This window comes from Xyrauchen texanus, chromosome 32 (assembly GCF_025860055.1).
Source record: "Xyrauchen texanus isolate HMW12.3.18 chromosome 32, RBS_HiC_50CHRs, whole genome shotgun sequence".
Taxonomy (NCBI): Eukaryota; Metazoa; Chordata; class Actinopteri; order Cypriniformes; family Catostomidae; genus Xyrauchen; species Xyrauchen texanus.
In genome coordinates this window covers 37,922,071-37,949,210 of record NC_068307.1, presented here as the reverse complement: position 1 = coordinate 37,949,210, position 27,140 = coordinate 37,922,071, and the positions used below count along the sequence as shown (strand labels likewise).

The 27,140-nt window shown below is 37.4% G+C and overlaps 1 protein-coding gene across 1 annotated transcript in view; it reads right to left on the bottom strand.

Moving 5' to 3' along the window:
• The window catches only part of sp1 (sp1 transcription factor), a 56,228-nt gene extending 30,211 nt beyond the window's left edge, over window positions 1–26,017 (bottom strand). Inside the window, exons 1-3 of the mRNA XM_052101316.1 lie at window positions 25,926–26,017; window positions 25,212–25,291; window positions 10,967–12,230 (exon numbers count right to left, since the gene is read on the bottom strand). Of these exons, the coding sequence (XP_051957276.1) occupies window positions 10,967–12,230; window positions 25,212–25,291; window positions 25,926–25,977 (1,396 nt within the window). The 5' untranslated portion in view covers window positions 25,978–26,017. The remainder of the gene's footprint in view (window positions 1–10,966; window positions 12,231–25,211; window positions 25,292–25,925) is intronic.
• Window positions 26,018–27,140: the final 1,123 nt, after the last annotated feature.

Here is a 27,140-nt window from a genome sequence, read left to right as displayed (position 1 = left end):
ACTTCACACTGGACTTCAAGCATCTTGAATTGTGTGCCTCTCCATTCTTCCTCCAGACTCTGGGACCTTGGTTTCCAAATGACATGCAAAATTTGCTCTCATCAGAAAAGAGGACTTTGGACCACTGAGCAAGACACCAGTTCTTTTTTTCTTTAGCCCAGGTAAGACGCTTCTGACGTTGTTTGTTGTTCAGGAGCGGCTTGACAAGAGGAATACGACATTTGAAGCCTCAGTCCACTCCTTGTGAAGCTCCCCCACACATTTGAATGGCCTTTTCCTGACAATCCTCTCCAGGCTACGGTCATCCCTGCTGCTTGTGCAACTTTTTCTTCCACACTTTTCCCTTCCACTTAACTTTCTATTAATGTGCTTTGATACAGCACTTTGAGAACATCCAACTTCTTTTGCAATTACCTTTTGAGGCTTTCCCTCCTTGTGGAGGGTGTCAATGATGGTTTTCTGCACAACTGTCAGGTCAGCAGTCTTCCCCATGATTGTGAATTCAACTGAACCAGACTGAGATATATGACTTCATATAATTTCATATAATTTAAAAAAAAGATATGACAAATTATAATTTCGTTATTTTACTAACCCAGCTAATGACTCGTTGGCGCTTTATCAGTAGGTTGCACGACACGTGAAGCATTTTTATTTAGCTTTCACTTAAGAGTTGTGCACTTTTTATTTTAATATATCTCTTTACATAAATACTATTTTCCACTTAAAAACTATAATTTCGTTATTTTACTATCCCAACTGACTAATCCGCGCTTTCCAATAGGTTGCACGTAAGGGGGAAAAATATTTCTTCCACTTAAGAAGAGTTGTGCACTTTTAAGCACTTTTTATTTTAATATATCTCTTTACATAGTTATTTTTTTTCTACTGAAAAACTATAATTTCATTATTTTACTAGCCCAACTAATTAGTAGCCTACTCATCCGGGCTTTTTAATATATTGCGCCTAAGAAAAAAAAGTCGTCTTTGGGCAGCCTTCTTGCGAAGAGAGCAGCCACAGCCACGCTCACTGATGAGCAAAAGGTCGAGGCAGAAATGACCATGTACCTGCAGGAAATGGCCATTGATGGGAAAGAGGACGACAAAATGTTTCCGTTCATTGCAAGGTTAGCGCGGAAATATCTGTGCATATGTCCTACCAGTACTCCATCAGAGCGGGTCTTCAGCACAGCGGGTAGTGTAGTTACTCCAATCCGCAGCTTATTAAAACCAGATAAAGTGAATATGTTGGTATTTCTGGCCAGAAACATCGAAATATAAACATGGTCTATGGTGAAAGATATTAGACATCTTTACGCATTTTTCGCCATCCGTTGCGGAGCTATTCGATTTTGCATAGGCTATTATTTTTTAAACGTTCATTTGTGTAGTTCATATGACCACTTTACAATATTTCAATAACATAATTTATTTTGTAGCCTGTGCTGAAGTTAATTGTGCTGCTAATTATAAGTGAAATGTTAATGCCGAGTTTCGGTCTGAGTGTTGTTCCCGTTTTCTTGTTCTTTATTTGTTGTTCTTCTATGTTTTAATAAATGTGTGTTATTCATATTCAACTTGTTTCTTTCATTTGATTTGACATTATAGATTTATGGCCAAGGAAATTTTTCTTTAAAAGTATTAACCAGACAAAAGTTATTTGACGTTCGCTGGTCTGGGTTTATCTTTTAACTGCAGCTTCAGTGTATACAAGAGCTATGTGACAATGAGCAAGATGTTCTGAGACACTACAACTACTAATAATTAATAAAGGCTTAAAATAAAATATTTTAATCTAAATGTACAGTGTAAGACATGTAAAAAAAAGACAAGAAGCTAACAATGTCAAGATCAATATTTGTGAAGCCTGCCTAACACGGTATTTTCACAGACTAACACGTCACGTCTCTGGCATATACTACAGTATTTAAAATAGCATATATGCATTAGCTATATTCTCAATTTAATTTACAGAGCAATCCCTGCAAAGTTTTTAGGTTAACTATAGAAGAGACTAGGATTAGTGTGTCACACTAGCGAGACTCGCAAAAGGGGGCGTGGCATCACGATGGTGATTCTACATCGTGATGCTGGTCAGCCATCACGATGGACGATGATATCGTCCATCGGCACAACCCTACTGTATACATATACACACACATATACATTTCAGAAGCATTTATCGTTGTGGAATAAGCAGAGGCGGATATATATATATATATATATATATACACACACACACACACACACACACACACACACACACACATACATATACACACAAAAATCTTACAGAATCCCAAATGGCTCTTCCACACTTCCAATAGCATAACTGGGCTTGTAATTTAAGTACTTTAGCATATTGACGAGATTCACATAATACTAATTATATACCTGATTTAGTCCATATAGAATCCTCAGCTTGCTCTCGTTTTCACTTCCAGCCCTTCTATTCTCATATTTACCAATCGGTCGTGACTCATTATACACTATGGTATTGAATTTTGTTCAGATCTGGGTCGAAATTCACTAGGATTTCCCTGCCACCATGCATGCTTATGGCAAAAAAGGCATTGCATCATTCAAAGACCTCTTTGTAGAAGGGAACGTTCTATTATTGCAGAATTAGAATCGAAATGTAATATACCAAAGACTCGTTTTTTCAGATATCTGCAGGTCCATGATTTTACATGCAAGAATTTCACATAATTTCCTTCCCTTCCTGAACCAAATCCAATTGACCAGACAGTCCAGCTCAGAAAGGTACCATCTCTGTAATGTACATCAAACTTCCATCATTGTTAACAGCTTCTATTAATGCACAGAGTCACTTGGCAGCAAGATCTTAATGTCCACCTGACAGACAAAGAGATGCATGAGACCAAGCGAATGGGTTAATGGGTCTTCTACCAAATTTTATCCGTCTAAGGCTAGGTTGGCAAAGATGTATACTTCTATTGACAACCTGCACGAGATGCAAGCAGTCCTCTGCTACACTTGCCCATATTTATTGTTTTTGTCCCAGACACCGTTTTCTGGTCAATGATTTTTAAAACTTAACCTAAAATCAATCCAAATCTTCTACAAGACATTTATTCGGCGAAGCTGCTGGAACCCTATTGTAATTGTACTGATTTTCTTCATATTTTTTTCTGCCCTAAATGTGTCTGGGTGTCAGAGACCGCAAGTCATGGAGACAACAAACTTGGCAGGATGATCCCAAACTCAGGCACACAAATGCACACCCATCTGACCCTAAGTGGTGCTCTAATAAACACTTGTACGTTTTGAGTCTTTGCAACCATAAGGGCTAGAATCAAAATATTTTTTCCTCTGATTCCTTGAGTCCTGTTTTTCCGCCATTTTAAACGTTTTGAAAAACTCCTAGAACATTTGTCCGATCAACACACAATTTGGTATACACAATTTACAGCCCCCCCCCCAACAAAAATGTATCAAAATAATTGACATTTCAAATCATTCAGAAGATATTGATAAAATTCCTTCAGTTTAACGCAATGAGTAATTGCTAAATATCTACTCAACCAAACTCCATACACAGTCAACAGGACATTTAGAAGATATCAGCAAAGTTTTGTACAATCCCAACCCTAGGGGGTGCTAATAAACTGGCATTACAGTCGTTTGAGTGACAAAGTTCAATTTGCTGGCTGCCCGGCCAAACAAAGCGATCAGAGGAGAAGGGCCTTAGTCAGCGAGGTGACCAAGAACCCAATGGTCACTCTGACAGAGCTCCAGCGTTTCTCTGTGGAGAGAAGAGAACCTTCCAGAAGAACAACCATCTCTGCAGCACAAAGTTTTGGTTAAAATGCAAACATATTCTTAAAAAAGAAAAAAATCAATTCAACAAATTAACAAAAAAGTATGCCAATGGCCAATCAAATTTCAGAACCTTATAACTCTGGCAGAGGGTTATGGAAATTACTACACATAAGCAGGGAGTCAACTCAAAGCCACATATAAAATTGTGACAATCGGACACACGGTGGCGGTATAATTAGCAAATTTGTGTTTTTGCTCATAACTCCAGAACTGTATAGGCTACAATACACATTTTAGCTTCTCTGAATCAACCAGTGCCCCCGATGATATGGCCACAAGGATTTCCATTCCCGCAATAATTATAATTTTTTTTTTTTTTAAATCACAAATATTTTTTAAAAACCTGCTTTTTCAAAATCATCCTAGGCAGTTTTTTTTTCTTGATTTGCACACAAATTGGTATACATCATAACACCCTCCAGACAAAAAGTTATTTAAAGAATTTTCATATTTCAAAATCATTCTGAAAATATAAATAAGTTTTGGGCTGTGGCCCATAATATCTAATTGGCCTTGCATCTTGAGCACAATTGTCAAACTTTAAAATAAAAGTAAAAACCATGGAAAAAGGAACATTCTAAGGTCACTTGCAAAATTGCACCAATTTGGAAATAGCAGAAGAACAGAAGAAATAGCTATTTTTACAACTGCATTTTGAAACAGTTAGAAATATGGAGAAGACAGATTGTTTTACTGTATTAAACAGTAAAAGTTTCGAGTCAGTTTATCTTATAATCTTTCAGAATTGGTGAATTACAGAGCAATCACATTAATTTTAGCACTATTTTTCATAAGAGGACGACATTACTTCCTAATAGCTTGCGATAAAAAAAGAAGAAATAAAGACTGGCATGGCCAGAAGCTGCATTAGCATATTAAATATGGCTATTACAAATGCTGTCCAACATTTGATTGATTCAGATTTCAAAGAGAGGCTGTGTGATTATGACTACATACAATCATAATATCAGTGTGTTGCTGCTGCCAGTTACTGCATTATAATAAAGTGCACAAAATGAACAAGATTAAAAAGTGCGGGAAAACTTGCGCACCATTTCTGTCGGTTATACTTGGATTTAATTTAAGCACAAACCTGAGGTTTAGTGCAGAATTTAGTTATTTTAGTGGAGTGGGATACCTGAACTATTCAGCTTTAGATGTAGGCTACTTCCTTTCATCTGTGTCACTGCTTGCATGTTGATAGCAGACATTCAGAAGAAGATCCAAGAAGGACTTGTCCATGTAAATGCACTTTAAAGCCGCTCACAGAAGATAAAAAATCTTGTTTTAGCACAGCGGTTGATTGACAGGGTAGAACTATCAACCCTAGGAGTCCTTTATTGCACCTGACACAAGCTTCTCCTGATTGGTCAACTTCAGGTAGATTGCCAAATCGGCTCATTCAACTGCACACACACACACCCCTCATGAATTCAAGCCGACAGCGCACACATTTTTAGACTGGTTTAAACAATATCGTGAGGTCGTGAGCTGCTCGGCTCTACTCGTAAATCCTCACGCGACGAGAACTGCGACCACACGAGCACCAAAGATTACCACGTAATCTCTCCAGACTGGAAAAAATAAAATACAAATAAAATCGGTTTTGTGTACGAAATCATTCCGATCTATGATTCCAAAAATACAGTTTACATGAACGCTACATAAAGTGAAAGTTGATGTGATAATTTATATGTATCAAGCATCAAAATGGAATTAATATTGTGATGTGTGTACACTGCACAATTATACAGCATTCCCTCACCGTTTGAAGGGGTGTTCACACGTCTTTGAGCACACAATTATTTCGGACTTCTCTACTGAGGACGTTACACATGACGGCTTGTGGTTTTAATAATCAGTACAACACAAATAACAAAAAATTTATTCAAAATGTTCAAATATACTACCTACAAATTTTCCAGCAACAATAAAAATATTCAGCTTTGAGATATACCACCTTTGAAATGAGCCAAGATGTCAGTTCTCTTTAACGGTTAAATGACCTCGTTGCCATATACAGTACAGTATATGACCAAAACTCCACATACCTTCTGTGTGCAGAGCTGTGGGATGTGACAAAAGTCTGCTTTTATTTCTATTTATAAAGCTTAATAATGTGATACTGCCATTTACTTATCAGAGCAGTAATTAAACACCTAAATGTATAATACCTTGACCGGGTACATGTGTGATGATTGTAACATTGCATAAAAAGCATTATAACATCAAAATACAGTATTTATTTAAAATGTAGGCTATACAGTATACAGCCGTGGCCAAAAGCATTGGCAGTGACACATTTTTTATATCAAAGTTTTCTGCTTCAGTTGTAGTGGTGTTGATTCACACTGTTTCTAGCTTATGGTGCAGAGTGATCAGATGCATTTTAAATAATTGCAAAAAGCTTCATTGGCCAAAAAAAATTAACCAAGATCGCAAAAACTCAAATTTCACTGTTTTTTGGCTCTGGCCAAAAATTACCAGCTAACATAATTTCAATAATCATATAAGCACCAACTGGGAAATTGTGAATGAGTACTAGTCAGGTGAAAGTCATTCTGATTGGATTATAAGCAGACTGATTGCTATAAAAGGAGGGAAGCACGCACTTCCAATTATTGTGTTCTTGTTAGCAATGTTACCTCTCAAGAAAGACGTGCAGCCATCATCGCTTTGTATCAAAATGGCCTCACATGCAAGAAAATTACTGCAAAGAATATTGCACATGAAAGAACCATTTACTAGAGCATCAAGAACTTCAAGGAGAGAGGTTCAACTGCAGTGAAGAAGTCTTCAGGACATCCCAGAGTGTCCAGCAAGCGCCAGGACGTCTCCACCTGAGGAGTCAGCTACGGAATCGTGTCACCAGTAGCGCAGGGCTTGCTCAATATTGGCAGCAGGTTGGTGTGAGTGCATCTGCATGCACAGAGAGGCGAAGACTTGGATTGGACAGCAGAAAACTGGTGCAAAGATATTTTCTCTGATGAAGCCCCCTTCCGACTGTTTGGGACATCAGGAAAATTGATAGTCCAGAGAAGAAAAGGTGAACGCTACCATGAGTCCTGTGTCATGCCAACAGCGAAGCATCCTGAGACCATCCATGTGTGGGGTTACTTTTCATCCAAGGGAGAGGGCTCCCTCACAATTCTGCCCAAAACACAGCCATAAATAAACAATGGTATCAAAACGTCCAGCAAAAGCGACTTCTCCCAACGCTCCAGGAGCAATTTAGTGATGATCCGTGCATTTTCCAGCATAATGGAGCACCAAGTCACAAGAAAAGTGTGATAATGAAATGGCACGGAGATCATTATATTGAAATTCACTCTGACAGAGCTCCAGTGTTTCTCTGTGGAGAGAAGAGAACCTTCCAGAAGAACAACCATCTCTGCAGCACTCCACCAATCAGTCCTGTATGGTAGAGTGGCCAGACGGAAGCCACTCCTCATTAAAAGGCACATGACAGCCAAAAGGCACCTGAAGGACTCTGACCATGAGCAACACAATTCTCTGGTCTGATGAAACAAAGATTGAACTACTTGGCCTGAATGGCAAGCATCATGTCTGGAGGAAACAAAGCACCGCTCATCACCTGGCCAATACCATCCCTACAGTGAAGCATGGTGGTGGCAGCATCATGCTGTGGGGATGTTTTTCAGCAGCAGGAACTGGGACTAGTCAGGATCGAGGGAAAGATGAATGCAGCCATGTACAGAGACATCCTTGGTGAAATCCTGCTCCAGACTGGGGTGAAGGTTCAACTTCCAACAGGACAACAACCCTAAGCACACAGCTAAGATAACAAAGGAGTGGCTAAGGGACAACTCTGTGAATGTCCTTGAGTGGCCCAGCCAGAGCCCAGACTTGAACCTGATTGAACATCCCTGTAGAGATCTGAAAATGGCTATGCACCGACGCGCCCATCCAACCTGATGGAGCTTGAGAGATCCTGCAAAGAAGAAACTGCCCAAAGAAACTGCCCAAAAATAGGTGTGTCAAGCTTGTACCATCATACACAATAAGACTTGAGGCTGTAATTGGTGCAAAAGGTGCTTCAACAAAGTACTGAGCAAAGGCTGTGAATACTTACGTACGGTGTATGTGATTTTTTTTTTTTTTTCGTTTTTTATTTAATACATTTTCAATAATTTTCAATAACTTTTAAACAAACTTCTTTCACGTTGTCATTATGTTTGTATAATTTTGAGGAAAATAATGAATTTAATCAATTTTGGAATAAGGCTGTAACATAACAAATTGTGGAAAAAGTGAAGGGCTGTGAATACTTTCCAGATGCACTGTATTTCACTGCCAATACTTTTGGCCACGGCTGTCCAAACGTTGGTCATTAAACAACACATAAGATTTTGTAGCACAGAATTTATTCATGCCACCGGACTACAATGTAAAAATATTTACACAGCAAGTTGATATGGAAAATGCTGGATATTTTTTTAATTAACCACACTACAAAAGAAACAGCATATGCATGACAACATAAATAAAACACAATGGTAATTAAACAACTTTGCTTGCATCGGTTGCTTTGTTTTCTTGAGCTAAAAGCAGATCTTACATTCATACATGCGGGATCATCACAGACGTTTTGTTATATTGTGACCCAGTCGGAGCAGAAAACAACACAAACATTTGTAACTCCTTAATGAGAGCTGTTTACAGTGATGTTCCGCTGGATGTGTGTGCTTGCCGGTCACACGTCAGACTCGCCGCCGTCCAGAGATGAATCATGCATTAAATAGATTTAAATATCAGGCAAAAGTCAAATCTGACAACATTTCTGCTGACTTCAGATCTGTACACACTTTTCCTGGCACTTGTATCAAAAGCAACATTTGGATGCTTTTCTGATGACGTTTCAAGGATCTGAATTTACCGCTGTTGCTTCTTTACGCTAATGGTCACAAATATGGCCACTGTGATGAAAGCGCTGTGTGCATGAAACATCATGCCATTACTGTGTTAGTACTGAACATACGCAGGATCTTCCCAGTTTCACATGCAAAGACACATGAAAACTGTGATTGAAAATCAGGATCATTCCACCAAATATTGATTTCTGAACTCTTCCTAAGTTAAAACATTAGTACTGTGTGGTTTATAAATGAATATGATTTTGTTTTCTTTGCATTATTAGAGGTCTGAAAACACTGCATCGTTTTTGTTATTTTGACCAGTTATAATTTTCTGCAAATAAATGCTCTAAATGACAATATTTTTATTTGGAATTTGGGAGACATGTTGTCAGTAGTTTATAGAATAAACAAAACAATGTCTTATTACCTGCTCTTGTCTTTTGATTTTCAAACCATTTTTTATTTCTGGCTTGTCAGGACCAAGTTGTTTGATGGCCAATTTGACTGAATTTGCAATAGAAAATATACACTGTTACACACGTTTATCAATAGCAGCCGCCATGTTTGCAATCTGTAAGACTGCTGGCACATACTAATACTAAAGTTACCTTTGGTTTGATACTTCATTATGGGCAGACTCATTTCTGCCCCATTGCAATGAGGGCTCATTGCAGTACCATATTTGACCACAGAATTCCATTGGAAAAATGATCAGCCCAGTGGTGTTCGGGAGGGTAGCAGTTTCTCTGCCTCACATGCACTTATCTCTTTCATACAAAGTGTAACAGAGATTTCAGATAAATTGTTTCTGACTTAAATATATATAAATATATATAATCATATTATTATTGTTTGGTATAATATAAATCAAAATAATTGACTAATTCAGAAGGCAGAGAGAATACCTGTATATGTCAGATGGAGCTCTAGAGAGGTGGAGATGAGAGATATAACAGCTTTGGTGATTAAAAACAGAAGCGATAGAGTTATTAAAGAATTGTTATGGTACAAAATGTTTAGATCATTGTATCGTAAATTAAATATTTTGAAGACATTAAATAAAAATCGAATTAGTTTTTCATTAAATAAACACAAAGGAGAATGAAATTCAATCATTTTCATTGATATGCACTTTATATTTATATTTCATACACAATGATACATAGTAGTTTAATAAAAAAAGCATTATTTACATTCAAATGTTTTTACTGTGCAAAGCTACTTCACAGACTTATTTTTGAAACCCCAGTTTCAGAAAATAGCATAATACAAAATGATTTGAGTGGGACACGTCAGGATGACTGTTATAATATAATGCTGAATTATTCGATTTGTGTTATACAAAAGTAATATATCTCTGTCCGGTTTACTTAATCTTCACCTGTAGCTTTTATTATGACACCGAAAAAGGCAGTGTATTTGACAGTTTACAATGTTCTGCATATCCTGAAACGCTGTAATCTCCACCTTTTCTGTTATTCTGTGCCGCGTTTGTAGCTTTGTATAATAACTTGTAACTGTTACTAACGTTTGGAATTGCGCGAATGCTTGAACCTGCATTACTTTGATTTCACAACGCACGTGAACTGATCTGAGAGCGCCGCCATGCGGGTGCACAGATCAGCATGTCACTGGTTTGTTCTGAATCACACACAGACCATGTTTATCTGTCTTTAAATCACAGCCTTTTGTGGATTAATAATCACAATGAACAATTTGCCATTTTGATGTTATTTTGTTTAACTGTACCGCCCTGTAGGATTGTGAAAATAGTCTACTAATGTGCCCTTTATGAAACTTAATGGCCAAATGAAAGCACATTAAAATCATAAAGATATTAATGATATTGGTCAATTTTACAGTCAGCAAAATTATCTCGATTATATTGTTAATATTCTATATATCCCCCAGACCTAGTAAACCCTAAAACGTAAATTTAAACCCTAAAACCACCATAAAAACATACATTTAAACAGCTTTACAGCTCAAGTATTAATAGAACAATGTGCTTTAATAAAATAACCTTTATATGTCTACCTACAAAAATTGGCCCATTTACCTACAAGTGCCCGACTGTAACCTCGATTTTAAGAAATTTGATAAAAAAAAAACGGGCGGCTTTTTTTGTGGAAAATCAACATTATGGTACAAATGCTGTTGATTGCGCTTAACTTGTATTGAACCTCGAATATTCCTTTCAGACAACAAGAGGAAAACAGATGTTCTCAGTATGAGAAAAGACTAACCTGTAGCATTGGTGATGGTGATGGGAACACCCTGCAGCTGATGCATTTGCAGCCCTGAGTTGCCAAGTGTGTTTAGGTTGATGGTTTGTAGACCAGACAGTTGCAAGTTTCCTGAGGTCCCAGTCTGTGTCAGCTGTGGCAGCTGTGCCAGCGTGATTTGTGTGTTAGCGGGACTCTGCAGCTGAAGGGTCTGCCAGCTCACCTGCCCGTTTGGACCAACGGTTCTAATCAGGATAGGACTACCGTTTGCAATGGTCTGGATCTGAACATTCTGCAATCCGTCCTGTGACAGCGTCTGCGTTGCGAACACCTGACCGCCAGCCGAGATGGCACTGGGCTGAATGGTCTGCAAGACCTGCTGTGGCTGGATGAGGATCTGAGTTTGACCTGGTTTCTGTCCATCTCTGTTATCAGACATATTCTGGAAAGGTTTCCCCGCTTCACCTTTGTTGCTCTGGGTTGCATTGCCAGCAGCCATCTGCGTGCTGATGGAGGTGGTGCCGTACATGGTCGCGGCTGAAGATGAGACATTCTGGAGCAGCTGTTGAGAAGTTCCTAACGTTCCTCCAGCATTTGCATCACTTCCAGCTCCAGCAGAAGCACCAGATCCCACAGGCAGCAAGGCAATATTGGCATTTAGTGGAACAGGCATATTGGCAAGGAACTGCGTCTGATTGGGCAGCATAGTATTTCCCAGACTGATGTTTTGTAGAGGTATAGCTTGTTGAAACAGGCTTGGAACAGTTAAGATGTTTCCAGAGCCAGCAGCTCGGTTGGAGGAGGCCGCAATGAGCTGCTGGCTGCCATTGGGAGAGGACACAAGATGAAACTGTCCAGTCGTTGCAGCGGACACATCTTGAAGTGCAGAATTAAATTGGAGCTGGTGTCCATCTATGGTCTGAAACTGTGGGATAACCTGATATTGGATATTTGGCATCACACCAGAGAGCGTGGTGAGCAATTGTTGACTTTGTAGGTTTTGTGAGGATGTCATTACAAACTGCGGTTGTACAGCAGCACTAGTTGTCTGTCTGCTTTTATCGTCCGAGCCCATCATAGGCGAGGCTACACTGCTAGAGCTGGTCACGGCCTGCATGCCAGTGGGGATGATTTGCCAGCCGTTAGTGCCGTGTGACAGATGTGACTGCTGCAGATCAATCTGAGCATCTTGGCTTTGTCGCGCCTGCTGCTCCACGGCATCGTTTTCATCTATACGACTGCAGGTGGCAGCCAGCATTGCTAACGGTGATGGCTGCTGTGAGTCCTACAGAAAGAAACATTTTAAAGATCACTGTTATTCTTATTTGAAGAACGCAATCATAATACTTTTTTTCTTCGTAGCTCACATCTTTATTTAATCTTTTTCTTTCAATCTGCTATTATTAAATCATGTGATCGTGGTAATTCGAGATAACAGCAATTATTGTGCACTTTCTAAATTCTAATCACATTTTACTTAAAATATGGGAATTTAAAGTGAATATATAAATGCTTTGTTTGTGTCTCATTCAACCGAACTCTGACCTGCACCACGGACCACACTCGGAGCTGCTCTTGAAGAGAGGTTCACGCCAAACTCTTGCAAAAATCAACAAGTATTTTACAGTGAACGCAAAGTGTTCCAGTTTCACTTTACTTTAACATTCGTCTAAAGGCAAATGTTCTTGGTCATTACAGAAAACTTGCTTCCTTCTGCTCTCTCAATGCTCCCCAACTCTGAGGATTGCATTTTCCAGCAGGACAATTCACCATGCCACACAGCCAGGTTAATCAAGGTGTGGATGGAGGACCACCGGATCAAGACCCTGTCATGGCCAGCCCAATCTCCAGACCTGAACCCTATTGAACACCTCTGCAATGTGATCAAGAGGAAGATGGATTGTCACAAGCCATCAAACAAAGCTGAGCTGCTTGAATTTGTGCAATCGGAGTGGCATAACCAACAGCAATGTTAAAGACTGGTAGACAGAAGATGCCAAGACGCACGAAAGCTGTGATTGGAAATCAGGGTTATTCCACCAAATATTGATTCCTGAACTCTTCCCAAGTTAAAACATGTATAGTTTAAAAATGAATATGAACTTGATTTCTTTGCATTTTTCAAGGCCTGAAAACACAGCATCATCTGTTTTTGACCAGTTGTCATTTTCTGCAAATAAATGCTCTAAATTAGGGCTGGGACAACGCGTCGACGAAAAAATACGTCGACGCAAAATATGCGCGTCGATTCGTCGGACCCAAAACAAAGATGGCGGTGCCGGCGACGAGTGGCTCCTCAGACTATCAGAAGTGCAAGGCGGCATGCACTCGTTCCTCTAAAGTATGGGAATTCTTTAATTTAAAAGGAAACAATTCCGTGATATGTTGTCTTTGCAAAATGGAGATGGCCTTCCATTCTAGCACCACGGCAATGCACCAGCACCTTAAGAGGCACCACCCGGTTGCAGCTGCAGATGACAGAGCACCGTAAGTTTTTTTTCAACTCCCCACTTTGCACTCGATATTGGAGTAGGCTATAATACATTGTTGACACCTAAAGTTTTCGCTTATAGCTATTAATAATGCGCTTATAGCTATGAATGTCGTGAAAAATACATAGAGGACACTGACAACGCGCTGACAGACAGGACCAAGCAGGTAACATTTAATAAAGTCTCAACTTTCAAATTTGGTCATTCAAAGAAAATTAAACCATAAATAGGCCTACTATTTTGTGGCTCTTTAATGTGTCGTGACAGATTGCCTCAGTTAAAGCTGCTCGTGAACCGATCATCTTTTCCTTGGTTAATTTATAGCATCAAATAGGCCAAACATGAATGTAGCCTACATCAGAAGGACTGTTGTTTTAACCGAAGATTTCAGTACAGTAGCCTACAATCCATTATTCAAATTCAAATCCACTGAAGTTAATCTTCTCTCTCCTGACTACTTTGTCGGACAAAAATGGCGTATTATGATTGATTGATCAGATCGCCAGTCAATCAAACTCCCGGCAAATGTTTTTTTTTTACATTTTATACACCCCCACCCCGATGAAACCAGTATTACCGGTGTTGTCACAAGTCGATTAATCGAAATCGAATCGGACTGGGAAAAAAATGAATCGTTAGATTAATCGATGCATCGAAAAAATAATCGCTAGATTAATCGTTTCAAAAATAATCGTTTATCCCAGCCCTACTCTAAATGACAATATTTTTATTTGGAAATTGGGAGAAATGTTGTCAGTATTTATAGAATAAAACAAAAATGTTCATGTTACTCAAACACATACCTATGATTAGATAATTTTGCAGTGGTCTCTAAATTTCTTACAGAGCTGTATATACAGATGCGGCCTTTGAGAACGCAAACCAACAATGCGAAATCGTGCAGCACCACGCAGAAAGGCTTATCAGAATTTAAATACATTTCATATGTTTCTCACAATATTTGTGATTGTGGCAGCGGGGGCGTGGTCAAGCGCCCGTCCGGGAGAGAAAAGCGGTAAGGGCGCTTACACCTGAGCTAAATTATGTCTAACACCTGTCTCTAATTTCAGTGAGCATGGGGAGAGCGGCATAAAAAGCAGCCAGAGGGCCTCCATGGGGAGAGAGAGATATGTGCGGAGCTGAAGGCTCAGTGCTGTATTGTATATGTATAACGTGGAAGCTGTGTATATTATATTGTGGAGACATTAAAAGTGACTGACCTGAACTGCCTAGTGAGAAGAACTCTTACAGTGATATTTCAAATATTTACTTTTTCTATTTTCCACACAGGCATGTCAAACACTGTAAGTTGATGTTGCTTAATACTTGCTAAGATGTTAAGCATACTTTTTTTAGGATATTTCGATTTTCAAATATTTTTGCTTGGAATAAAATATTTTAAAGTGACTTATTTTAAACCTGATTTATTTGTTTTACAACTCAGAAAGACTAATTCATCTTACATCGCTTGAGTGGTTTCGGCCGATCGCTGCGTCTGCGCGATCATGGATGCGGAGAATGTTTAATTTATTAAATAATTTCACATTTTACAGAACAATTCTTGGATTAAGCATGGGTTATAGATAATGGTAGCATTGAAAATGAGATCAAAAGTTTGTAACAGTTCCTTTTTTTAACTATAGGACTATCCATTCATATTCAAATCAGTAATCATCCAATCAAACTCTAAACAAGTAAGCAGAGAGATGACTGGTGGAAATAAAGATACGTCCTCAAACTTGAAGACTCTCTATACTGGATTTTATCTTAACCTCCAAAACTTTTCAAGTTATCTCTGCATGACATTGTCGGTGCAGACCGCTGGCATTTTTTATACAAACGGTCCAGACATTTCTATTTTATTTAGGTTAAAAAAAAAACAGCTTATGGAAAGAATTGTTCAGTGTTCAACTATATTAATTTAAATGTCTAAAATACAAAGCACTTAAAAGTTTAATTGTGATGGATTTTTAAATATGTACACTTGTTTATAATTTGCCTAGGTTAACCTGTTAACCTGCACCCCCACTCAGGGGCTCACAGCTGAAAATGACATACCTGAATTAAAATAATATAGCTCCTGAGAACAGTGTACCACAGGCACAATTAAGGTCTCTTTGGAAAGAAGACACTTGGCACTCTACCAACAATCAATCAGAGTTGATAATGCTCAAACAAATAAAAAGTTATAAAAGTTGAAGTGCCTCATAAATAATGTGAACTTCAAAAAATGTTTTATTATTTCATGTATAAATATATAAAAATAGACCTGGAGGAATCCAATTAGGTAAATAATTGAAAGCCACAAGTCTCATCAGTTTATATTTCAAATTTGAGGAAGATATAATGAAAAATGGGGTTCCTGCAAGCTTTTTTCCAAGACTATGTCAGTTCCCTTTCTCCCTCCCCTGCCCGAGGCACATCCCCAGAAATGACATCCCCAAACTAAAATAATTGTAGTTACTGAACAATTTGCTCTACATGCACAATTTAGACATATTTAAAAAGAAGACACTTTGGAGTTTATTACCCAAATGTAAAAGTTGAAAAAACTTACACAGACAAAAATTTATAGAATTTAAAGTGTCTTGAAGATAATTTGTACTGCAAGTAACATTTCATTATTTTATGAAAAAATAAATGAAAACAAACCTGGAGGAATCCAGTTAGGTAATTGATTGAAAGCCACAAGTCTCATCAGTTTATATTTCACATTTGAGGAAGATATTATGAAAAATGAGATTTCTGCAATATTTTTTCCAAGACTATGTCCAGGTACCAAGAAGCCTCCTTGGATACCTCAAAAAGCAACCTAATGACCAAATGTTATGAAGGGTACTGCAAGCTATTTTAGTCATCATATACACTGTTCCATGCTTTTTCAATTATAAAATAATCCACACAACCATAAGACTTTATATAAGTGATTTATTTGCACAACAGAACAATAAAAATATAAGTAAAATATTATGAAATATTTAAAAAATAAATGTATAAAAAATAACTGAATTTCTTTTGCAACAGAAAAGGCAAAGAAAAAAATTCAAAAATGCTGTTGTCTCTGGCAAAATGCTAAGTCCTGTTTAGTCAGTGCTGGTCATGCCAAACGTCCTCGTCAGTTGAACAGTTCCACTTTTCTTTAGGGGTGCTTGGGGACACAGCGGGTATGGACTTGGTTTTTCTGCTGCTCTTTTTGCCTCTCCCTTTTACTGGTCGATTCAGGTCTAAAACAGCAAGTGCAGATCTTGAAGAATTTGAGAGCTTGCATCTCTTTTCTACTGGTTGGCTGGTGCTTGGATGCCACTCTTCATCTGAAGATTCAACTTGATGGCTGTTGCATGGGAAAGAATGGAAAGATAATTAGCACCGCATGTCAAGTAAATAATTCTGTATAGTTTTTATGTGGCTGGCCATTCAATCAACAATCAAACTGATGGGCAGTCGTTTAGACAGCATGGCCAGTGATACAGACAGCATTCATATGGATGGTCAGACATAGAACCAACAATCACACTGATGGCCAGCCATCAGACAGGCCATTTGTTTTATAAGGTAAATGCATTGTGGTCTGAAAAGATGATGCTACTTTATTTCTATTTATTTCTATTTGTATATATTGGACAATTGTAAAGTTGTTTAGTTATTTCTGTAATTTTTCCTAGCACAAACACACTATATATATATATATTGTGTGTGTGCTAGGAAAAAATACAGAAAAAATGTCAAGTCTATTTATATTTATACTGTATAGGACAATTGTACAGGTGTTTAGTTGTTTCTGTTTTTTTTTTCCTAGCACACATACATTATATAGATATATAGTGTGTGTGTGCTAGGACAAAATGACAGAAACAACTAAACACCTGTACAATTATCCAATAAATACAAATATAAATAGATAAATAAATAAATACATATAAAGTAGCATTATCTTTTCAGACCACAATGCATTTACCTTATAAATCAAATGGGAAAACAAACACACACACACACTCTCTCTCTCTCTCTCTCTCTATCTCTCTCTCTCTCACACACACACACACACACACACACACACACACACACACACACACACACGTATAATGTGTGCATGTTACATAGGAACTCACCGATGTAAAATTGGACCATCTTTTCCGTCCTCAAGCATATCATCACCCTCGGCGATGTCTTCACTCTCCTCAATTTCGTCATCGCTGCTTCGAGTGATCTCAAATAAAACATCTTCAGCAGAAAAAAAACTTCTTTTGACGATCCATTTGATGAGATAATCCGTCCAGTAAGTAAGACGCGAAAACAGATGTTTTCCGTCTTTTTACTATGGCTTGTTTGTTGTCAAATGACGGGGGTGTGGTCACAGCCTACGTCGCAGGTTAGCTCCTCAATAGAGAGTGGCTGATTCAAATAAATAAAAAAACATCTTGTTCGCAAGGAATTTAATCTTCCCGGGTATCGTTGGAATCGTGCACTGCTTGGCTACATTTTCTATCAGTCATATAATTTCAATTCTTTCATTGGCTTTCGTTGTAAAGACAAAATAATAGGATCAGCATATCATGACGTCAAAAAACTGACCGCAGTGTTTGGATATTTTGACCTATATATTGCCTATCTTTGTATTTGTGTGTGTGTGTGTGCGGTCTTAATTTGTTCATTACACTCTAAGCAACACACACATATAACGTTCGGCTACCGGGAGTCTGTTTTTATGCATCATTTTATTGCATAACCGACAAGTATGATACTTCACCCTGAAGAAACTCGATGTAAACAAAGGAACAACCATCGATGTTACAACGTTATTGTTTCTTTGGACTAAAAATGCTCTATGGGATGTTATTCAGTGGACTCTCACCTTTCCATTCAATCTGGAACTTTTAGCAGTGGATGCGTGTGTGGCTCGTTATTACGACACTACTGGTATGTACTCCGTTTTTGATTACGTGTGTTTTGATCTGTACTGCTTACATAAATGCAAGAAATACATTCGTTATAAGCTTTTCATCGAAAAACAGAGCTCTATCATCGATGCTTGAGGCTTACACCTTTAAAATGATATATAGTTTGCCAAGATTAATGATATTCTTTCACGTTAAATCTATTCATAAACATGAAACTAGTGGGGGAAAAAAACTCTTCAGTGCGCTGGCGCACTGGCAAAGGTTAACAGGTTAATGGTATGCAGCCTAACTGATGTTTGTAAAGGTATGTGACACTATCATAGTTAAATGTTTTGTAAAACAAAAGATAAATTTAGTGCATCTTAAAAGGTAGGCCTAAATATGATAAAGTGATCAGAATACATTACGCATATATCTTCGTATTCATTGTGAATTGTCATTTTTTTTAGCCACATTTACATTACAAGTGTAGGTGTGATAATATGAGTGTGTAGATGCCTGTTGTAGGTGTGAATACTCCCCTTCAATGGCTTAATGGCTAAAGACTGTAAAAATGCTACAGTAAAAAAAAATAATAACTTTAATTGGTTAACGAGAAGTTACCATAAAATATACGTTCATTTAAAAAAATATATATATATATATTTAAAAGACAATACTGGGAGTCATGTGACACCATGCAAGGTTCGGACATGTGAATGGCGAGCTCTGCGCACTTTGCAAGTTAATACTTTTTATGCCATAAACCGGTTAGATTCGATACACTCTGAAGCTTAATTGTTCTAGGAAGACAATGTCAAAGAATTCAAGATCCTCAAGCTTTGGAGACATTAAAAGACACTTGTCTTTTATTTTGCTGGAGAAGTGAAGGAGATTCGGTGAGAATACTGTGTGATAATTTTATTAGTTTGTATTTTTTCAATTCAGAATCATTAAATTCATGAAATTAATTAAAAAGTATAATATTAATAAAATTGTATATATATATATATATATATATATATATAAAATAAACATTTTAAATCTAGTATATATTTTTATTTTCATTTCCGTGCATCACTACCATTTAAACTTTCTAATGGTACTAAAGAAGTTCCTGAACCGAATGTTTTTGCACCATAATAAACCCAGAAATGATTGAAATAAATGGTTTGGAAGCACATGTCTGGAATTGTTTTGCACAAAATTATAAAACACAGTGTCAATAAAATTATTAATTTCAATATTTATCATGTTATAAATTAAAATTTGAGTTTTGTATCTCAAATCCCTTGCTATAATATATAATTTACAGCAATAAACACACATTACCTATTTTATATATATAATTTTTTTGGCCATGACTGCTTTGGCGCTCTTAATCTCATAATTAGATCATGCGACTTTAGCCAGGGTTTCACAGACGGGGTGACATTTTATACTTATATAATTTTTTTAAACAACTACACATTTTGATGGTTATTCTATCGCTTCTTGTACTGTGGCAAGCCTTTATGTAAATGGTCTGAAGCTCCGATTGCTCTTATTACACCCAAACTGCATTCATTCTTATACAATTTCTATGTCAGAACTTTGAAGCCGTTTTAATGACACTGACAGAGATGTATTACTAAATAATGCTTACATCCAACATGCAACATCTGTGTGGTACTGAGATCCCTCATCAACTTTTTACCAAGTCAATGTTCGAATGACACCGTGATATGCTGTGTTGACGAATCTATAATTTACATTTATGCATTTGGCAGATGCTTTTATCCAAAGCGACTTAGTGCACTTATTACAGGGACAATCCTTAAGGACACAATGGTGGTGGCTGTAGGTATCGAACCAGCAACCTTCTGATTAACAGTTATGTACTTTAGCCCACTACGCCACAACCACTCCAATATCGATGCACTTATAATTCTCTTTGTTTGATCGGTCCAGTGACAATCCCATCTAATGTCCCGAGCGTCTTTCATGCTGGACCAAGGCCATCCTTATGGTCAAGCCCTGGGTAGTAACCTTGGAACACTACTAGCTACAGTGGCCGGAGAGCCAAAAAGTTAATTTCAAACCCTGATCATAATTGTTGGTTAAAAAATCGTAATCAAATCAAAGTCAGATGAAATACTTACACCCCTATTGGTTTTGTGTTGATAAACGGGCATTTGAGCCTTAAACAGTGCTCCAGACAAAAAATAAATAAATAAAATAAAAAAAGGGACTTTGGAGCCATTGGCTCCTATACTGAAAAAGTCAAAATGGCTGTTTTTAGTCGCCAAATCACAGAATTGCTAGATTTAGCCTAGGTTGCTGTTCAGAAACAAGATAGTAAACCAAAGACAGTTGATAAACCATGAATTGGAGGTTTAATAAACAATAAGTAGTTGATAATTAGATAAGTTTGCATTCCTTTTTTTCCTCAAATGTTCACACCCCTTTCATAATTTATATAAATATGAGACAAGATATATTTTATTTAGTACTGCTCTTCAGAATCTACATTACAGATAATGACAAAGTATAGTATGCATATTAGGGAGCTGCCCAAAGCTGAATACTTTACTCATAAAGGCACGAATAATGACTTCAAAATGAGTAAAGGATTCATCAGAATAATAGAAACAATATTCGGAAGACTGATCATCCAACAAGCACAGACATAATGCGATATTTTTAATAAACCTACAGAAAATTACAAAGCAATGAGGATTCTGTGAAGCCAATATTACTAGTGTAAACCATATGAATGAAAATCAGCACTGTGATTAAGTTCAGATGGCCACATTCTCAACATTCTCGTTTACAGTATCTGTTAATTGTGTGCTGCTTAGAAATCTAAGCTTGTAAAGAGTATTAACTATATCATACATATTTTCCACTTCTTGAAATGTCGGATCACATTTACGATAAAGGTTTCACACAATTCACACGTAAGGATTTATAAACCAACCTGTGCACGTAGTTTAACTCCTGACCAAAGTGATGATTTTATAGTGGAGCTCAACTTTAAGTTGACCACATTTATAATTGGTAATTATCTGGTTAATACTTTATTCCAAAAATGTTTTAATGCTGTATAGAGGTTTAAATACTTCATATAGAGTAAATCTGTTCAGAATATTCCTGCACAGAGAGGACTAAAAAAAAATTCTAGAAGTATATAGAGGCTTGATCTTGCTATATATTCCACTGTATTTCACTAATTCTGCACATGTAATTAAACTAATTATGCCCGCCACAAAAATGTGAACACAAAATATAGTACATCATAAAACATTCTGATAGAGATTTACAGTGCTTTCAGTTTGTAGGCTATATTCATTTATTTTAATATTCGTATTTATTATTTGCTGCAAAATGTGTACTTGACATTTACAATTGCTTGACACCTTATGCCTCCAGAATAACATAACTTGCACACTGAACAGACATAAACGAAAATGAATGCAGTGGCGCTATGACTGGGACACCGACAGGTAAGGTTAACGTTTAGCAAACAAAACAAACAAAATCAGCTAACTTGTAGTGGTACATGGTTATGTACGTTAAATTAATGTTTCTGTGCACACTGACATGGTCCTATAAACTGGGACCTACGTAATGTTAGATATTATTTGGATGTATGGCTATAGATAGCTAGCCAAATCGACGCTAAAAATGCTTTTAGGTTGACAGTAACTGATCAAGTTTAACGAGGAGACCAGAAGGCTCAGGAGATGAGTCTTTTGAGTCTGTAAAAAAAAAAGTCAACAAACTGAAAAAATAAAACCAAAGTTTTTTTGGAGGTAATGTTTGTAATCTTGTTAAAATGGATTTCATAAAATTGGTATATAAAAAAAAAAAAGTAGTATCGTTTAGGAACCGGTATCGAAGTCAAGGTATCGGTATCAAAACATTTTGAACGATACCCAGCCCTAGTCCTGACAAACGAGTGACCGGCAATGACAAAAGCCAATGGAATGGAGCGTGCATGGGTAGACAAAGGCATCACGAAAACATCACAAACATCTCCTGAACCGCTGCCTCAAAATTATTTTCTTCTACTGGTGGGTGCGAGCTCATCTTTCATGTTGTTTGTTGGCTTCTTATCATGATTATTCACTCTCCCGTTGCGTGTGTTTGTGAAAGAATGTCGGGATTGTAGTTTCATTCGGGCACAAATGGTCATGCGTTTGATACAGCTGGTCTGCAAACAGTCGTGTGCACCTTAGTGTATGCACTTAACTCGCGTCTTTGTTTCCACATCTGTCTCTGGCGCGCACCACTGCTATGCTGTGATTTAAACTGAACTCAAACGATTCAGTATAGTTTCTCAAAAGAATCAGAATCGATACGGAGTATGAATCACGAGGCATTGCTGAAATGATTTTTTTCCAACAGCTCTATACAAGGCCCTCAATTGTCCTAAATAGTGTTGTCAAAAGTACTAGTACTTTCGTACTAAGTAGATACAAAATTAAAAAGATGTAACGATGCCAGTTTCTGCAGTTCCGACTACAATCTCTGGCTGGTACCAGTGCGCAGTATGACTGAAAAAATGCTCACAGGCTAATATTGAATGCGTGCAGTTACTCCTTGTACACTGAAATTGACAATTAATCAAATTAAAATCGTGACATGTCCTAGTGTGATTTATTAAACCGCTAAAGGCAGCAATCTTACTGTGGACAAGCTACGTACTTTAAAGTCGTCCGTTCATACACCAGAAACAACACAGACATTGAGAATCATTCACGTTGTACGAGGACAGAGCAGAGCACTTATGCTTTGTAAACCATGCAGCACATGTAAAATATATATTTATATAATTAAAAATCACAGCATTTGCGCTTTAATCTCAGCTCAGTTTTATTTACATCATATTTAAACCAGAGTTGACCAAAGTGCGTGAGACCTTACGCAGAGCTGGTGCTACACAGTCTAAAATACAAATTTCTTTCCTACATTTGTAGGTGTCCTACAATTCATTTGTCAGACTTAAAGGCCAGTGAAAAGAGATGAGATTTCAGACATGACTTAAAAGTCTTCAATGATCACTGCGCCGTGACAAACTGTTTATCGGGAAAAGTGAAGCATCTGGCAAAAAAGTACACATTATAATAAAAGCACGATCAAAATAAAATCTAGATGCCTGAAATCAAATAGTTAAATGTAATATTCACTGTAATAATAACAATAATCAATTTCACAAGCAAGTCTAAAAAACATTTGGGAAAAAATGCAATGACATGTTGAAAAGTTATTTTCAATTGTTAAAAGTTTTACGAAATTATTGATGAGACACCTTTTTGCAGTCCAAATTCAAAATATTGGAGAGTTGTCTGCCACTCGAAGCTGACACTAATTAGCCAACTCAGCATCTGTTTTAAAGGATTTCTGGGCTTTAAGCCATCCCCATCTTCCAATGGTATTTCCAATATTTATTCTTGTTTAACTATACCTCTGGTCATGGTGATTTTAGATGGACGGCAAGGCTATTTAGGTCGGGTGGAATCTGTTATCTCTGATCCAGTTCATTTGCTGGCTGCAAATTTGTTCAAATCTGGCAACGCGCTGGAGTCCAAATACTATTGGTGAGTGGGCAGTGGGCGGGATCACACAGGCCAAAACATAAACAGAAATTTGGCCCGGAATGGAAACTTCAAAGTAGAATACACTGGCATAGCACGTTTCCCAATTCTCTAATATTATGGTCATTTTATGATTTAATACAACAATAATATTGCATATAGCACCTTAAAAATAAATATTAATTAATTAAAAATAAATAAACTTGTGTGTTAAATAGCACATAATAATTTCAGCATATTTTTGCTGTGGTATCGAAAACCATAACATTTCACAGGTATCAGTGCACACTACTGAAATTTTGGTACAGTGACAACACAAGTCCTAATTGTCAAAAGATTAATCTCTCACACACACACACACACACACACACACGTATATAAATATATATATATTGTTTTGAAATACTGCCTCAGTCTTTTCTAATATTAAAAGTTATTTTCAGGTGATTCATGAAAAAGACCCGGTTCAAAAGTGTCATTTGTTCACAACTATTTTAAATTCTTGCAATCAATTATTTTTGGTTGCATTTGTGATCATCTTAGTTGCAGTCTGTAGCCCTGCTTAAAGCATGTTCAACTGGACCATGTGTTGGCCAAGTGATTGAATCTGCATTCACATACTTGCGTGGAGTATGTTTCTTATGGCAAAAAAGGCTGGGAAACACTGCTTTAGCCCACCAGTTGTGCTGGTTTTGGTAACTGAAGAGGCTCCTGACAAGTGATCCAAAGCTCATATTTTATTTGTCCGGGCATTTCGCCGGGGAGTGAAGAAAAAAAACTTACTGACATTCTCACCGTAAAAAATAAAATAAGTAAAAAAAAAACACCTTGCTTTGTCTGAGCTTGAATGTTTGCTTCAGGTGTGAATGGCTATATAGATATCCATTATTTCTATTAAAATCTTCGTTGTGGTAAGAACTTGCAGAGAAAATGTGCCTTTGGTGTGCAAAGGCATTTAGTTGTGTTGTATTTACAGTATAGGATTTAATAGCTGACCCCACCCATTTCCCTCCCAGCAGGAAGTGACAGTATTCACAGTCACACCAGCCCTTAATAATTAAACCACATGTACACAACTTGCATGTGCAAAAACTACAACAAATTACTTTAAAATAAATTAAACTATATGATGACTTTAGCTTGACAGACACACTTAACTCATCTTTAGTAGTTGCACTGATAAATGTGTAAAACGACACCCTTCTTACAGAGTCTATGGCATTTGCAAGATTTCGTGAGAAACAAAGACAATCCAAACTGTTAAGTTAACCAAAGTTTGTTAAAAGTTATAAATGTAGTGAAATAAGGGAGTACTCACTTGAGTTGTGTTGGTGTTTCTCTTCTGAATTAAGTTCGTGTCGTTTTCCACAAGCGCGGCCATTTCACACTGCTGTGGATCTAACACACAAACACACTGAACTTACAATAAACCACCCATAAACTTACCATAACTTATTATAAACGAATTTAATAAGCGTTAGTCTTGCACTGTGTTTATATTGTGTGCGTTTACATATGAAACGAGTTTAGCAGAGTAACATTAGCTGAAGTGTCCTAACACGCGTTTAGTGGCTACATTATTTAAGACTCGACGAGCATTAATATTCATTCGCATAATAATCACAATAATTCTCTGACTTTATTGATCTTAAAACTGCTGTCTGTGGACTTGTGTTATATACCTCGATGTAGGTCGCTGAAAAGAAGTCCCACAACTCAGCAAACAAACTCAAGCTTACTCTCATTTACTTCAGAAAAATCTGCTAAATTGATTACGATATCAGCCAAATCATTCAGGAGGGATTATAAAATGATTATTTATTCTTATATATGATTACCATCAGGAGAGCATGAACAACATGACTGAGTTTTTCTTTTAAGAGAGTCTATGACGATGTTTGATCAAGATAAATGTCACGTTTAAAACCCACCAAATACAGTTGGGCAAACAGCGGTTTATCTAAATAATAATCATATTTCCGATGAACACACGAAGTTGAGTGAAAAATACATTAAGTTTAAAATAACTTACCACTCATAATGTGTGAAGGCGCGAGTTTTTCACGCTTCTTCAAGTCTGTCATGAACTCTCACACAACTCAACCAAACATGATGAACGGAAGGAACGGTGTCAACCCACAGACCGCAGTAAGCCAATCAGAGGACGAGTTGCTGTCTCCTCACCCAATAGAATTCTTTGGTTTAGTCATTTTATGACGATTCTCAGAAACTTTCTTGTTAGCTCGCTTCACGCGACGCTCCACAACGGTTCGAAGCCTTGTTTATCCTTTCGCCAGGCACCGCATCGGTATGGAGGTCCGAATGTGGCAATATTAGAAAGTTCAGGCTCTCACTGAACCTGCCCTTCATCTGTAAAGTCAACTAAAAACAGTTTAAAAACTGAAGCCATTGTGGCCTTATTCTAAGGTCTGTGGGTGGGGGTACATGGGGGGCCAGGGACCAGGTTTGTGTCAGGACAAGTTAATGTGTTTTCCGTCTAGATTTAGCTTCATTAATCAGCATGTTAGGAGCCTTTCATAATAAATTTTCATAAATGTTTGTGATCATGGTATGGGTGGAAAGGAAAGTCTATTTATACGTATATAAAGCATACAGTATTTTAATGCTTCACTGTTGCTATGTGAATTGTTTTTAGTAGATTCTAATTTTAAGGAAATATAAAAATGTTTAATTCAGACTTTTACATTTTTATAAAGAAAAATTCAGACTCAAGTGAGGGAAGCGAACCGGCGCACTGGTCAAGCTCCGACAGTGTGGCTTTTGAACAGCGCTGCCGAGAATTCATCTGGCAAATCTCTGCTCTCTTCCTAACAAAACGTACAAACTACATCTCCTCACCTGTACAAACAAGGTCTTTTCAAACTCTGCTGCCTTGTGCTTCACAGAAACTTGGCTGAGTGAAGCCATTCCGGACAGTGCTTTACATTGTGTGACAGTGCCGGGCTTTCAGCTGTTCAGAGTGGATTGCATCGTGGATTTATCTGGGAAAATGGGAGGCAGTGGAATATGCATTTACATCAATGAAAGTCGATGTACAGTTGTAACAACATCAAAGAAGATGTTCTGTCCTAATTTAGAAATGCTCTTTATTAACTGTAAGCCTTTCTACTCACCACGGGAGTTTTCCTCGTTTATTTTGGTGAGTGTTTATATTCCTCCACAAGTGTGTGTGAGCACAGCTATGCAACAGCTGGCTGATTAGATCACAGACACGGAACAACAAAAC